At 47.5% G+C, this 16554-nt stretch overlaps 1 protein-coding gene across 2 annotated transcripts in view; it reads right to left on the bottom strand.

The window, feature by feature from the left end:
- Positions 1-16554, bottom strand: part of LOC144510395 (GRB2-related adapter protein-like) — a 112585-nt gene that overhangs the window by 52220 nt on the left and 43811 nt on the right. Inside the window, exon 1 of one of the 2 annotated variants that reach the window (XM_078239835.1) lies at positions 5167-5658. The exons of the other annotated variant lie outside the window; for it this stretch is intronic. Within the exon in view, the coding sequence (XP_078095961.1) occupies positions 5167-5244 (78 nt within the window). The 5' untranslated portion in view covers positions 5245-5658. Of the gene's footprint in view, positions 1-5166; positions 5659-16554 lie in introns of those variants that run through there. 2 annotated transcript variants of the gene reach the window in all.

A 16554-nucleotide genomic window follows, 5' to 3' on the forward strand; every position in this document is an offset into this window, starting at 1 on the left:
CCACCCCAGAAGGCAAAAACCGCAATCTTTAATGCGTCCTCTCTCCAACCAGCACTACCAACGACCTCCTGAGCCTGCTACCCAGTGCTACCATTAATCAACCAGTGTGGGAGCTGCTACTACACAATGAATAGAATCATAGAAACCCTACAGTGCAGAAGGAGGCCATTCGGCCCATCGAGTCTGCACCGACCACAATCCCACCCAGGCCCTGCCCCCACATATTTACCCACTAATCCCTCTAACCTACGCATCTCAGGACTCTAAGGGGCAATTTTTAACCTGGCCAATCAACCTAACCCGCACATCTTTGGACTGTGGGAGGAAACCGGAGCACCCGGAGGAAACCCACGCAGACACGAGGAGAATGTGCAAACTCCACACAGACAGTGACCCGAGCCGGGAACCGAACCCGGGACCCTGGAGCTGTGAAGCAGCAGTGCTAACCACTGTGCTACCGTGCCGCCCGAATACTGACGATCATATTCTAACCACCAATAACAATCCAACAATGGCCATTCAAATGAGGCACCACAGGATAATAGGCCACTCTGTGCTGCACCCCTACAAGGAATCTGCGCCTTAGGAGATTGAAGGGAGAAAGTAAGCAAGAGAGAAAGAAATTCATTCTTCTTTGTTCCATTATGGATTCATTGAATCGTATAGTGCAGAAGGAAGCCATTTGGCCCATTGAGTCTGCACCGACCCAGGCCCTATCCCCATGCAATAACCCTAGCTAGTCCCCCTGACACTATGGGACAATTTAGCATGGCCAACCCACCTAACCCGCAAATCTTCAGACTGTGGGGGGAAACCGGAGCACACGGAGGAAACCCACACAGACACAGGGAGAACGCGCAGACCACACACAGACAGTGACCCAAGCCAGGAATCGAACCCGGATCCCTGGCTCTGTGAGGCAGCAGTGCTAACCACTGCGCCAGCGTGCCACCCCGGTTCAGAAGAATGGGTCATTCTGGAATTTGATTTTCCACACACATATGGAGTGACAGTTTGGAAGTGATTGCCTGCCACAATGCGTTACGTTAATCATTTCTGCCCGTGGGCTTGTTTGCAACCCATTTCAGTGTGATTCTTTGCCTTAATTTCAGGTCTTGTTAAAAAAAAAAGTTCTAAACCCATTCACAAGCTAGATCAAACTGATGACAATGTTATCTTGAACCACAGGTATAACAAACCATCTATTACAGTCTTTGGGCCAGATTTTCTGGCTGCGCTCATCCCAAAACCGGAAAATCCCGCCCGAGGTCAACGGATCTTTCCACGGTCCGCCCCTCGCCTGCTAGGATTCCCATGGTGGGTAGAACGGAAAAATTTGCCACTTAATTTTTCGGCTCAAATTAACAACCTTCCTGATTCTCCAGTGCCACACTCTCACCACCCTGCTGGCTGCATCCTAACAGATCCCATTCGCCCATTATCCATGTGCTCGCTGATCTACCTTTGACTCCCAGTCTGGCAACATCTTGATTTTAAAGTTCTCACCTTTGTTTACAAATCCCTCTGTGGATTCGCCACTCCCCAACTCTGTAAATTCCTCAGCCGTAAAACTCTTAAATCCGTGCTATTCCATTTCTGGCTTCTCCCGTACTTCCATTTCCCAGCTACTGATAGGCCCTGAACTTCTCTCCATAGAACCACAGAATCCCCTACAGCGCAGAAAGTAGCCATTCGGCCCATCGAGTCTGCACTGACCCTCCAAAAGAACATCTCACCCAGGCCCTCCCCTCCTTCCCCTGCAACCCTGTGCATTTACCCACTAATCCAGCTAATCTACATATCTTGGGACACTAAGGGGCAATTTAGCATGACCAATCCACCCCTAACCTGCACATTTTTGGACTGTGGGAGGAAACCAGTGCACCCGGAGGGAACCCACGCAGACACGGAGAGCACGTGCAACCTCCACACAGACAGTGACCCAAGGCTGGAATTGAACCCAGCCACTGTGAGGCCACCATGCCATCCACTCTCCTCTCCTACTCTCTCTGATTTTAAGACACTCCTTAAAACTTACTTCTTTCCCCATGCCTTAATACCCCCTATGGTGGCTCAGTATTAAACCCTGTGTCACGATTTGGGAGTCATTTTGCTGGACTAAAGATGCTATATCATTGCAAGTTGCCATGGGTGATTACCCAACAGGGGCGGGGAGGCAAAGTCTTGAGTGAGATGTCGCCTCAATCACACAGTACAGGAAGGTCTCTTCTATTGTATAGTTCCTCCTTATTCTGCATTACAACAGTGACCACACTTCGAAAGTACTTCATTGGCTGTAAAACACTTTTTAAGATGTTGGGTTGTTATGAAAAGGGCTTTATAAATGCAAGTCTTCCTTTTCTTCTTCTGAGCTCGATAAATCAAACTACTCGTGCCTTGCAATGTAATCGGACCCCAATATTTATGAGGCCCTTAATTGAGTGCCTCTGATACCTCCCCAATAACTGAGAGTTAAAATGGCGGCCGGCGGAAGAACAACGTGAACATGGAGATAGGGACACAGTGCCCAATTTTAACCATCATTCAGTGCTCACGTCATCTCATTGGGCACAAGAGGTTTGTGGGCGGTGGCATTAAAATCGAGACTATAGTATCGTTGGGTCCTGGAGACCATGATTTGCAATCTAAAAATTGGTTCCTGCTAATCTTTGAAAAATGTGAAATAAGTTAAAATAAAACTTGCAGCTTGAAAAATAATGTTAAGGGGCAAATGGGTGGGATGAGGCTGACACCAGAACAAGTTAGTGAATAGATACATCCTGAACGGAATTGCTATCACTAATATCTGATGTTTTCATGAGATTACTGGTGAACTAATTGACTCGATATGCATTACTATACAAGCTTCAATGCAAATATCCTGTTAGCATCTGTGAATGATGCATTTGTTAGGATCATACACGCCCGTTCTCACTTAAAAAACAAAATGCTGAATCCTGAGATAGGATAAGCTCAAGCAGAGGCAATCAGTCTCAAACGGTGCATGGCATTATTTTACGTGGGCTAGTTTTATTTTGGGAAAGAATCAGGCACGACTCTCGGTGCAGTTTTCAAATTCAACAAACAAGAAAATAATGTTTTTGTTCCATATTCATGCTCCAATTGGCATGGGCACAACATGCAAAAATACGAATTAGAAGCAGGAGCAAGGAACAAAGAAAAGTACAGCACAGGAACTGGCCATTCGGCCCTCCAAGCTTGTGCTGATCATGAAGCCCTGACTAAGGTAAAAAAAAATCATCCTTCTGTCCCTACTCAATCCATCCCTCTATTCATGTATCCATCCAGATGCCTCTTAAGTGTTGCGAATGTGCCTGCTTCCACCACTTCCTCCAGCAGCGCAGTTCAGGCACCCACCACTCCCTGCATGAAAAACTTTCCCCCTCTCATCTTGAACCTGTGCCCCCTTGTAATTGACACTTCCACCCTGGGAAAAAGCTTCTGGCTATCCACTCAACCCTTCCAACCGGCCCTGCCAGTCAATGAGAACATGCAACACGTCAGTTTTAACATCCCTTCCTGAAGTAAAATTGTGCGAAACTAGATTGTCAATATCTTGACAGCTGAGACTTAGATAGATAACCATTCATAGAATCCCTGCAGTGCAGAAGGAGGCCTTTGGCCCATCGAGTCTACAACGACAATAATCCCACCCAGGCCCTATCCCCTATTAGCATTTACCCTACTAATTTACCCTGACACTAAGGGAGAATTTAGCATGGCCAGTCAACCTAACATGTACATCTTTGTAGTGTGGGAGGAAACTGGAGTACCCGGAGGAAGCCCACGCCGACATGGGGAGAACAGTCACCCAAGGCCAGAATTGAACCCGGATCCCTGGCGCTGGGAGGCAGCAGTGCTAACCACTGTGCCACCATGCTGCCCCCATTTGAAAAACATAGCTTAACGGGAATTAGTTCTTGCAAGAACAGTTTAATTCCAAGTTAAGCAACCAGTGGATGTTAACTATGGACTGATTGATCTGAATATCACAAAATGGCTGGTTTCCGTTTGCAGGCCTTTGGAAAATAATATATTTACAAAGTCTCCGAGCCCAATTATAGCACAGTATCCAATAAATGTGAAGGGTAATCCACGGATTCACACATCAACTTTCCAGGTGCAAAATTCATCTTGTAAGTTTTGTGTTTTAGAGAGCTGGAAGTTAAGTCACAGCCATACAGAGGCTGGGGGGTTGGGGGGGGGGGGGGGGGGGTCTCCGGAACAAGGGGACAGAATCTTGAAATGAGAGCCAGGCTGTTCAGGGGTGATGTTAGAAAGCATTTCTTCACACAAAGGGGAGGAAATCTGGAACTCCCACCAGCAAAAAAAAACTCAGGGCAGGGGGTGGAGTTGGACAATTAGAAATTTCAGACTAAGATTGATAGATCTCGGAGCACTAAGGGTTACACAACCAACCGTGGGTGGTAGATGGAGTTGAGATACACATCAGACATAACCCCACTGAATGGCAGGAGAGACTGCCACAGTCCAAAAAATGTGCTGGTTAGGTGTATTGGCCATGCACACGAACAGGCACCGGAACCATAAAATCATAGAATCCCGACAGTGCAGAAGGAGGCCATTTGGCCCATTGAATCTGCACCGATGACAATCGCAACCAACCCCTATCTTTGTAACCTCACATAATGCTCCTGCCACTAAGGGGAAATCCCACCCAGACCTGTTCCCTGTAACTCCAAATATTTACCCCGCTAATCCCCTAATCTTGGGACACTAAGGGGCAATTTAGCATGGCCAATCCACCTAACCTGCACATCTTTGGACCACGGGAGGAAACCAGAGCACCCGGAGGAAATCCACGCAGACATGGGGAGAATGTGCAAACTCCACACAGACAGTGACCCGAGGAAGGAATTGAACCCGGGTCCCTGGCACTGTGAGGCAGCAGTGCTAACCACTGTGCCTGTGTGGCATCTCGGGGATTTTTACAGTAACTTAATTGCGGTGTTGATGTAAGCCTACTTGTGACACTAATAAATAATAAGACTCGGGAGGACTGAATGGCCTCCCCTGTTCCTCTGTACATGGCACCAAAGATGATGATGAGGAGGAGATTACAAGGTAATTGGCTTTCATTGCTGGACCGTACGCTGAGGAAGGGACTTGCAGTCTCGGACTCACCTTGAGAGTTTCTCCCTTGTTGAAGCTGAGCTCGTCTACGGCTGATGCCGCAAAGTTGTACAATGCGACAGCCTCCATGGGTACCCTGTGTCCTCCTGCCCCTTCCCGGGGGAGCCTGAAGGGGTTAAATCCAGGTGACGGCGGTCAGACTGCAGATTCTTCCCCCTCCTCTTGCGCCAAATGCCTGCCTTTTTCTTCCCCTCCCGAGGCTGAAGTGTTGCAGTCAGGCTGAGCGCTCAGTGGTGGAGGAGAGATACAAGCTGGCCAGCTCCCTCTCGCAGTCTCTCTGCACATCACTCGAGTGGTGAAAAGCATTTCCGTCTGCTGCCTCTCAGAGGGGGATTTTTTTTCTCTCTCTCCTATCTTCAAACACAATACCCAAACAGGAAGCTCATGTCACATTATTGCTGCAATATTTACCAGCCCAAGATTTTTCTTCTTTTAAAAAATAAAATGCACTCCTCACTGCTGATTGCAAAACCCTGATGCACTGTTTTTTAAAAATGTTCCACTTGTATCACACCAATTCCTGTCTCCTCCCTCCTCCTGACACTGTATTCAGTCCACAGGTGCCTCCTCCTTCTCCCTGCTCTCCTTTACAATCCACCTCCCCATCTGTTCCCCATATCCCCTTAACCCACTTTTTATTGGAAATGTATCTATCTCCTCGTTGAAACCATTTAATGATTCAGACTCCAACGCGCTATGGGGCTTTACCTGTGCTTAATGCTCCCTCCACTCGCATTGTCTGTATCTTTAAGACCTGGTTGGTTGTAGAGATTCACATTCTCATCAGTATTCTGTAACTTGATTTTGTGTCTCTGTATGCCCTGTTTGAGAGCAGATATCCACTCCATCTGACGAAGGAGCAGCGCTCCGAAAGCTAATGGCATTTGCTGCCAAATAAACCTGCTGGACTTTAACCTGGTGTTGTTAAAACTCTTATTCTCCTTTACAACCTCAGAGCTCAAGTCACAATTCAATATTTTCCCTCGTGATCCAATGCATGTCCCTGCATATCAAACATTCAGCTTTGACACAAAAGGGCCATCTGGACTCGAAACGTCAGCTCTTTTCTCTCCTTACAGATGCTGCCAGACCTGCTGAGATTTTCCAGCATTTTCTCTTTTGGTTTCATGTAAAACATTCATATGTGTGTGTATCTGTATATACATATATGGTGTGTGTGTGTGGTGTGATAAAAGCAAATTACTGCGGATGCTGGAATCTGAAACCAAAAGAGAAAATGGTGGAAAATCTCAGCAGGTCTGGCAGCATCTGTAAGGAGAGAAAAGAGCTGACGTTTTGAATCCAGATGACCCTTTATCAAAGCTAAAAGGCATAGAAAGTGGGAGATAATTATACTGGAGGGTGAGGGAATGTAAGATGAGTCATAGCCACAAAAACAGGGGGAAAGGCTGCTAATGGCAGTCCATTAGAGAGAATAGAAAGTGTGAAAGGCCAGACGGCAGAGAAACTGAAATCAGAGGCTAAGCTGTGACAGATGAAGATGTGAGGGGAGGGGGAAGATGGGTGAGAGAGAGGTAAAATTGAAAAAAGGGGGAAAGAGGAAGCAAAGGGGGAGAAAAAGTAAGGAAAGGAGGGATAAAATAGGGGGAGAGTGGGGAGGAACAAAAGTAAAGAAAGACAAGGGGAAAGATTTAAAAGAGACCCGAGGGGCAACTTTTTCACACAGAGGGTGGTGCGGACATAGAATGAGCTGGCAGAGGAGGTGGTAGAGGCGGGTATAATTACAACATTTGAAAGATATTTGGATAGGTATGTGGATGGGAAAAGTTTAGAGGGGTATAGGCCAAACAAATGGGATTAGTTCAATTTAGGAAATTTGGTCAGCCAAAGGACCTGTTTCTGTGCTGTATATCTCTGTTGGGCATGTGCATGTGATGTACATGTTAAAAAGTTTATTTATTAATCACAAGTAGGCAACACTGCAATGAAGTTGCTGTGAAAATCCTCCAGTCACCACAATCCAGCACCTGTTTGGGTACACTGAGGGAGAATTTATCACGACCAATTCACCTTTGCTGCACGTCTTTGGACTGTGGGAGGAAAATGGAGCACCCGGAGAAAACCCATGCAGACACGGGGAGAATATGCAGACTCCACACAGACAGTGACCCAAGCCGGGAATCGAACCCGGGTCCCTGGTGCTGTGAGGCTAACCACTGTGCCACCGTGCCGCCCCCATGTATTGGTGACATTAATGTCAGGTCCTATCTGCTCTCTCAGATGGACATAAAAGATCCCAGGGTTGCGAATACGATACCAGAATTACTGAAGGTTAAGTATGATGCATCTATTACCACTTCCTGCTCCAAGCAGGAAGAGTTGTCTGCCCCATAGCGTGTTGGAGTCTGAATCATTAAATGGTTTCAAGAAGGAGATAGATACATTTCTGATAAAAAGTGGGTTAAGGGGATATGGGGAACAGATGGGGAGGTGGATCTGAGACCAGGGAGAGATCAGCTATGATCTGATTGAATGGCAGAGGAGGTGGTAGAGGCGGGTATAATTACAACATTTGAAAGATATTTGGATAGGTATGTGGATGGGAAAAGTTTAGAGGGGTATAGGCCAAACAAATGGGATTAGTTCAATTTAGGAAGGCTCGAAAGGCTGAATTGCCTACTTCTGCTCCTAATTCCTATGTTCCTACAAGCACATAGTACTTTGTACTCTTACTGACACTGTGTAGGGATTGTATCATCAACTCTGCCGTTCATTACATGGTGTCATGTCCCAAAGTGAGACTTTCAAACTCCGGGATCTATAAGTTAACTATATAGACTACTGAGATATTGCTGTGAAGTTCAGGTCCCATCAGCATCTCTGAACACTGTTTCTGTTTGCATGAATGGTCAACTAAACATCTGGGCATTTGAATTAGTCCTTCCTGTACCCACCCCTTTCACATTGTAACTTAAATATCCCCAGCACCACTCTCCCCCCCCCAATGCCAGCACTGATCCTGGTCAACTTCAACCTGAAGCCATGGGTCCAGCAGTTGACTGTTGTGCTGGACATATCACACGACAGAGATTTTAACTCTTGCTGCATCATTGGCAGATCAGTAAAATTCACCTTCAGAATTCAGTGGACTGTACTCGAAGCAAGGGACGAGTAAAAATGTTTTTTTTTTTAAGGTGGAAGACAACAACTGTTTAATTCGTACGAGACCAAGAACTGCATGCACTGAATATATTTAACATCAAACCTGTAAATGCTAACTTCTGTCAATCCTTAATTTGGTCCCTTTTGCATGACACATTTGCTTGCTGTTGAGATGTATTTTCCACTTTCTTCCTGCGTTGCAATGAAATGCAAGTATAATTTAGCTGTCAAAAATGGTAATTAATTGCCGGGAAGTTATATATGGAGAAGTTCAGCTTCCATTGCAGAGACAGTTAAGAGGGTCGGTTGCCCCCTTTCATTAACTAACATTCCCCCCCCCCCCCTCCCCTCCCCCACCTCCAAGAGAAACTTCTCCCTGGTACACAAAGTTCTTCCAGGTCAAGTGAACCGTTGACAAGTCAGAGGTGGAGACCATAAACCACTGGTGAAATACTGTAATTACAGTACAGAGTGTGTTAAATAGATTCCTCATGAATATGATTGCAGTCACCATTAGTAAGCAGGAAACTACTCCATAATCAAATTAAGTTTGGAAGTCACATTGTGCGGTTTATATTTTCAGTACACACAAGTTGAGCTTTCTACACTTATTTACATTAACTCAAGGTGGCCAGCCAAGCATAACTGGCATTGAGAAAGCTCCCTACTCATCAACAACTGGACCAGAAAAAGCTTATCTGTCACAGTTCCTTAGAAACTCATTTGCAGAAGTAACCACATTTAATAGCTGCAGATACAAATTTAAATTTCTGTTACAAAATACATATTATGAAAAGACCTTCAGGTTTATTTTTGTGCCTGCAGTATTGAAAATCAGCTCGTGATGCTGCACTGTGGGCTGGCACAGTGGTTGCCACTGCTGCTTAACAGCGCCAGAGATCTGGCTTCGATTCCCAGCTTGGGTCACTGTCTGTGAGGGGTTTGTACATTCTCCTTGTGTCTGCATGGGTTTCCTCTGGGTGCTCTGGTTTCCTCCCACAGCCTGAAAGACGTTCTGGTTAGGTGCATTGGCCATGCTAAATTCTCCCTCGGTGTACCCGAACAGGGGCCGGAGTGTGGCGACTGGTATATTTTCACAGTAACTTCATCGCAGTGTTAATGTAAGCCTTACTTGTGACACTAATAAGTAAACTTAAACTTTAAAATTGGGATCCTGGCATTAACAACATGTTGCAATTATTTAAACAGGGATAGGGCCTGTTGGCGCAAGTTTGATGGCCAAATGGCCTCCTTCTGTACTGTAGGGATTCTATCCGATGATTAAGATGTACAAATTTTAGCTGCTTCTTTGAACATGTCCAAAACAGGAACTATACATGTAGCTAGTACTCTTTTTACTGATATTTTCTTGAAGGGAGAGGACAGCAGATTTCAAAAACCTGAAGGGAAATAACTTGCATGTGCTTGCACACAAAAATTTTCCTGCGCCTCATGGCCAGGTGGTATGCAAATGTCAGTCTGATTCAGACAGTTTCTCCATTCAAAAGTCCAGAGCTCCAAATCAGGTACTGATGCATTTTGTTTCAAATGTCTTACTTTTTAATCAGTTCTGACTCAACATTGAGTTTGACGATTTGAGATCACAGTACTCCGATTTCTTTTGGACAGCAGGTGGCAGTAATGGTTCTGCTGCTGCCATTTCCATCTTCCCGAGGCCCATCCTTTACTTTTCATCTCATTATTATTTATTTTTGCCTTGCACCCTTTTTTACCCTTCCTGTTGTTTAATCACTCTCTGATGCACCTCAATGAGCACCCGGAAACAAGGCTTTAGAACTGAAGGCTTTAATACATTAACAATGAAACTACTAACACAAATTCACCCGTTCAGACTGAAGGGGTCCTGCCGGAGCAGGGGGTCTTATACCCTGCCACCGGAGGCGGGACCCCACTGGAGTGTGCCATGATAACACTTAGGACAGGTAAACACCCTAACCCAACAACATAGTACAACCCCCATAACAACAACACCCTAGCCCAACAGTAACACAATAACAACCCCAGTGGTGAACCAACGATGGTTCACCACATTCACCCCTCCTTTAGGAACCAAAGGTGGCGGGGTGGATGAAAACAGACAATGACAAAAAAAATAACAGGATTCACAAGTCCAGACGGTCTGGAGGACCACACCGACGCTGCGATCTTCTCAACACCGGTTGCGAAACCGGAGCAGGTGCTTGCGGTGGCTCTCTCAAAACAACATCTGGCTGTCCCCTCAAAGACTCCCGGGCCGGCCGGCCCTGATGAGGCGATGGTGTAGGGGATCCTGGAACGTTTGGTGGTGGTGGTGGTGGTGATGATGGTGGCGCCGATCTCCGAGTCTCAGGCAAGCTGTACATGGGAGTAAAAGTGTTATGCACTGGTCCCGGTGCTGACCGCGCCACGTCTGGGGAAGTAATGAGGAGTAGTGGATCTGTGACTGGGGGAATAGGAGCAACAGGAGTTGCTACGTCCCCTGCGGGCGCCAGGTCTCTAATGGAGACAGTGTCCTCTCGCCCGTCAGGATATGCCACATAGGCATACTGAGGGTTGGCGTGGAGGAGTTGGACCGGTTCGACCAAGGGGTCGGACTTGCGAGCCCTCACATGGCGCCGCAGAAGGACGGGTCCTGGGTACGTCAACTAGGCTGGCAATGAGGTCCCCGAGGACGACTTCCGAGGGAATGAGAACATCCTCTCGTGGGGAGTAGCATTGGTTGCCGTACACAGGAGGGAGCGGATAGAATGGAGCGCAGTTGGAAGGACCTCCTGCCACCGGGAGACTGGAAGGCCCTTGGATTTCAGTGCCAGTAGGACAGCCTTCCAGACTGTAGCATTCTCCCTTTCCACCTGTCCGTTACCCCTAGGGTTGTAGCTCGTGGTTCTACTAGAGGCAATCCCGAATGAGAGCAGGAATTGCCTCAAGTCATTGCTCATGAACGACGAGCCCCTGTCGCTATGAATATAGCAGGGGTACCCGAACAGGGTAAAAAGGTCACTGAATGCCTTGATGACGGTGGCAGTCGACGTGTCCGCACAGGGGAAAACAAACGGAAACCGGGAAAATTCGTCTATTATGTTAAGAAAATAGACATTCCGATCCGTTGAGGGAAGGGGGCCCTTAAAATCTACACTCAGCCTCTCAAAAGGGCGAGTGGCCTTGACCAAATGTGCCCTGTACCTCAAGAGTTACCATACATCGTCCTTGGATCGGTACAGACCGGGACTGTGATGCCATGGAAATTGTCTGTAATGCCTGGTCTGATCCAGAGAGATCGACGCCACCGTTGGCCCCTGGGCGTCACTGCATGCTGCCGATGTGGATGCTGAGGACCCCTGCTGGTCGCTCCTAGTCGTCGTGGACCATGATGGCCGCCCCCATGAATCGCATGTGGCCGAGGGCTCCAAGCGCAGCGACTCCTGGTGGTCTTCCTCCTCCTCTGTCTGCCACGATGGCGCCGTCCTGAGATCGCACGTGGTCGGACCTCGTGGGTACTGCAGCGCCGAAAGAGATGGTCTCCGTTCTGGAGGGTTACAAGCTGCACTGCCGTTTTTAGGTTTGGACCTGCAGACTTTGCCGTAGTGGCCTTTTTTACCGCACTGGCTGCAGATTGCCGTTCTTGCCGGACACTGTTGCCGTGGATGCTTGGCCCCCCCGCAAAAATAGCATCGCTGGCCCCCTGGAGCTGCCGCCGTCGTCGAATCGATCTGGGAGCGCGGGTTCGCGGGGCGAGGAGGGAGCAGAGCTTGCTCCAACCACGTTGACTGCACGTGGTCCTCGGGGTACAGCGCCAAGCTCTTCGACGCCGCCTCCAACCTCACGGCCATCCCCATTGCCTGGGTCAAGTTGAGTTTCCCCTTTTCTAATAATTTAAGTCTGATGTACGAGGACCCTACCCCTGCTACGAACGCGTCTCGGGCGAGGTCTTGCATGTACTGCTCGGCGGAGACATCCTTACAGTCACAACCCCTGGCAAGCTGCAGGAGTTCATTGGCGTAGTCTTCTATGGTCTCGCCCGACTGCCGACGTCGTGTAGCGAGGAGATAACGAGCGTGAATCTCGTTGGGTGGCGTAATGTACCTATTCTTTAGGAGCTCGACGGCACCCTGGTAAGTGGAAGCTGCACGAATGGCTAGGTAAATCGTGTCGCTTACCCTTGCGTGGAGGACCTGGAGTCTATCACTGTCTGTAGTGATAGCTACCGAGGCTGCCAGGTAGTCCTCGAAGCACTTCCACCAATGTTCGAACGTGTTAGCTGCACCGACCGCACGTGGGTCCAGTGTCAGACGATCCGGTTTTAGGATCTGTTCCATATTCTCAGTTAATGTATTAAATTGATGCACCTCAATGAGCACCCGGAAACAAGGCTTTAGAACTGAAGGCTTTAATACATTAACAATGAAACTACTAACACAAATTCACCCGTTCAGACTGAAGGGGTCCTGCCGGAGCAGGGGGTCTTATACCCTGCCACCGGAGGCGGGACCCCACTGGAGTGTGCCATGATAACACTTAGGACAGGTAAACACCCTAACCCAACAACATAGTACAACCCCCATAACAACAACACCCTAGCCCAACAGTAACACAATAACAACCCCAGTGGTGAACCAATGATGGTTCACCACACTCTCATCCTGCACACCATCGCAGATTTCTCCTGTTCGTTCCTCTTCTCCCTCCTCTTTCCCTGCCTCTGTGCTTGTTTAAAGCTGGTTACGTTACAAACCTTTGCCAGTTTTGGATGACGGATCGATGACCTGCAATGTTAACCTTCCACAATTGCTGCCTGACCCGCATTTTCTGTTCTTATAACTTCTTAGTATCAAGCATCGGATTGTCGCCTGCCCTCCTCCCAGCATCCCAGAAATCTAGCTCCTGAATTTGATTGTCCTCCTCTCTTAGTCAAGATTTCCTTGTCCGTCAATATTTATAGAATCCTTACAGTGCAGAAGGAGGCTATTCGGCCCATTGAGTCTGCGCCGGCTCTCCGAAAGAACATCTTACCCAGGCCCTCTCCCCGTAACTCCACACATTTACCATGGCTCATCCATCTAACCGACATATTTTGGGACACTAAGAGGCAGACTATCATGTCCAATCCACCCAACCCACACACCTTTGGACTGCGAGAGGAAACCGGAGGCACCCGGAGGAAACTCACGCAGACACGGGGAGAATGTGCAAACTCCACACAGACAGCCACCCAAGGCCACCCAAATTGAACCTGAGTCCCTGGCGTTGCGAGGTAGCAGTGCTAACCACTGTGCCACCATGCCACCCTTGTCTTGGTAAATTGTGAATACTTTCAGATTCCCTTTCGCCTCAGCAACTTTGCATAACAAGCAGTTAAGGCAGCAACAACAAGATTTAAATTGAGACAAGTAAGTCCCTGGTACAACCGTCAAATGAGTTACAGATCTTGGCCAGTTTGGTCTGCACTGTAATCTACCTCATCACCCCCAACTTGGGGAGGGGAATAATGCTAAAGTATTGCAGTCAAGCTTGTTGCCTTAAATCGCTGATTGCCTTTTGTTTAACTGGGGTGGACCTCAATTGTAGAAAAGCTAATTCTGACTAACCCCATCTCCCATCTACTATTACATTTCCCATGATAAGTAGTCTCATAACACCAGGTTAAAGTTCAACATGTTTATTTGGTAGCACGAGCTTTCGGAGCACTGCCCCTTCATCAGGTGATCACACCCACCCAACGAAGGTTGGTGGGGTTGTGGATAGTCTGGAGGGATGTCAGAAGTTACAGAGGGACATAGATAGGATGCAAGACTGGGCAGACAAGTGGCAGATGGACTTCAACCCAGATAAATGCGTCGTGGTCCAGTTTGGTAGGTCAAATGGGATGAAGGAGTACAATATAAAGGGAAAGACTCTTAGTATTGTAGAGGTTCAGAAGAACCTTGGGGTCCGGGTCCATAGGACTCTAAAATCGGCCCCGAAGGTGGAGGAGGTGGTTAAGAAGGCGTATGGTGTGCTGGCCTTTATCAATCGAGGGATTGAGTTTAGGAGTCCGGGGATAATGATGCAGCTATATAAGACCCTCGTCAGACCCCACTTGGAGTACTGTGCTCAGTACTGGTCACCTCACTATAGGAAGGATGTGGAAAAGACTGAAAGGGTGCAGAGGAGATTTACAAGGAGGTTGCCTGGATTGAGTGGCATGCCTTATGAGGATAGGCTGAGGGAGCTCGGTCTTTTCTCCTTGGAGGGACGAAGGATGTGAGGAGACCTAATAGAGGTGTATAAGATGTTGAGAGGCATAGATCGGGTGGACTCTCAGAGGCTTTTTCCCAGGGTGGAAATGTCTGCTACGAGAGGACACAGGTTTAAGGTGCTGGGGGGTAGGTACAGGGGAGATGTTAGGGGTAAGTTTTTCACACAGAGGATGGTGGGCGAGTGGAATTGTCAGTGGTGGTGGAGGCGAACTCAATGGGGTCTTTTAAGAGACTCCTGGATGAGTACATGGAGCTTAATAGGATGGAGGGTTATAGGTAGGTTTAGAAGGTAGGGATGTGTTTGACACAACTTGTGGGGCCGAAGGGCCTGTTTGTGCTGTAGTTTTTCTATGTTCTATGTTCTATATATAGACAGAGACACAATTGCAGGATCATGGTTGGAATGCAAGTTTTTTTACAGATAATCAAGCCTTTACAGGTACAGACAATGCGAGTGGAAAGAGGAATAATCGCAGGTTAAAGAGGTGTGAATTGTCTCAAGCCAGAACAGTTAGTAGGATTTTTCAAGCACAGGCCAAATGATGGGGGTTACCTGTAGTGTAACATGACCCTAAATACCCCAGTTGAGGCCGTTCTCATGCGTGAGGACTGATGAAGGAGCAGCATTCCGAAAGCTCGTGATTCCAAATAAAGCTATTGGACTTTAACCTGGTGATGTGAGACTTCTTACTGTGCCCACCCCAGTCCGACACCGGCATCTCCACATCATTCCTTCACAGTTGTTCCTCTGGTATTTCTTCCCTCAGGGTTTGAGCAATTTAGGGGAGGCGATGGCCGAGAGGTATTATCGCTAGACTATTAATTCGGAAACTCAGCTAATGTTCTGGGGACCTGGGTTTGAATCCGCTTCGGCAGATGGTTGGAATTTGAATTCAATTTTTAAAAATCTGGAATTAAGAATCTACTGATGATCATGAAACGATCATTGGAAAAACCCATCTGCTTCCTTTAGGGAAGGAAATCTGCCATCCTTACCTGGTCTGGCCTACATGTGTCTCCAGAGCCACAGCAATGTGGTTGACTCTCAGCAGCCTGTGAGCAACTCGTGATGGGCAATAAATGCTGGCCAGCCAGCGACGCCCATGTCCAACGAATGAATAAAAAGTAATAATTTTCTCCAGGGTTAATATTCCAATCTTCTTTGCATCAAAAGCATTCCTTATCTGAAAAAATGATTTACCTGCCTTCATTTGGGGGAGGGGAGCAGGTTTGAGCCACAACAGCTGCTCATATTATTTCAGTAACCTCCCTCTACATTGCTTCAGCAAAGGTGCATATGGTCTTTGCTTCTGCGGATGCAAGGGATTGCATTTCTCCCTCTGCTCTGTTAAACCTGTACACATACCTGAGCTTTTCCTCTTCTTGAATAACCCAGGGGAATAATCTGTAGGAAGATCAGATCAATAGGTTTTCTCCTTGTCAGTTCTGGCTTGATGGATAGCACCCACACTTCCACCTCCACGACAGAAAGATCATGGGTCCAAGACCTACCGCAGATGTTTAAGCACAGGATTTAGACTGACATTTCAGTCCTGTACTGTGTGTGCTTTATTCTCTGAGGTAGTGGTCAGGCAGCACGGTGGCACAATGATTAGCACTGCTGCCTCATGGCATCAGGGACCCGGGTTCAATTCCGACCTGGGTGACTGTCTGGAGTTTGCATGCTCTTCTCGCGTCTTCGTGGGTTTCCTCCAGGTGCTCCGGTTTCCTCCCACAAAATAAAGATGTGCAGGTTAGGTTGATTGGCCATGCTAAATTGCTCCTTAGTGACCCAAGATTTTGATTTGATTTGATTTATTATTGTCACATATATTAGTATACAGTGAAAAGTATTGTTTCTGGCGCGCTATCCAGACAAAGCATACCGTTCATCGGGAAGGAAATGAGACAGTGCAGAATGTAGTGTTACAGTCATAGCTAGGGTGTAGTGAAAGATCAACTTAATGCAAGGTAGGTCCATTCAAAAGTCTGGGGGCAGCAGGGAAGAAACTGTTCTTGA

This window comes from Mustelus asterias, chromosome 23, assembly GCF_964213995.1.
Source record: "Mustelus asterias chromosome 23, sMusAst1.hap1.1, whole genome shotgun sequence".
Classification (NCBI taxonomy): domain Eukaryota; kingdom Metazoa; phylum Chordata; class Chondrichthyes; order Carcharhiniformes; family Triakidae; genus Mustelus; species Mustelus asterias.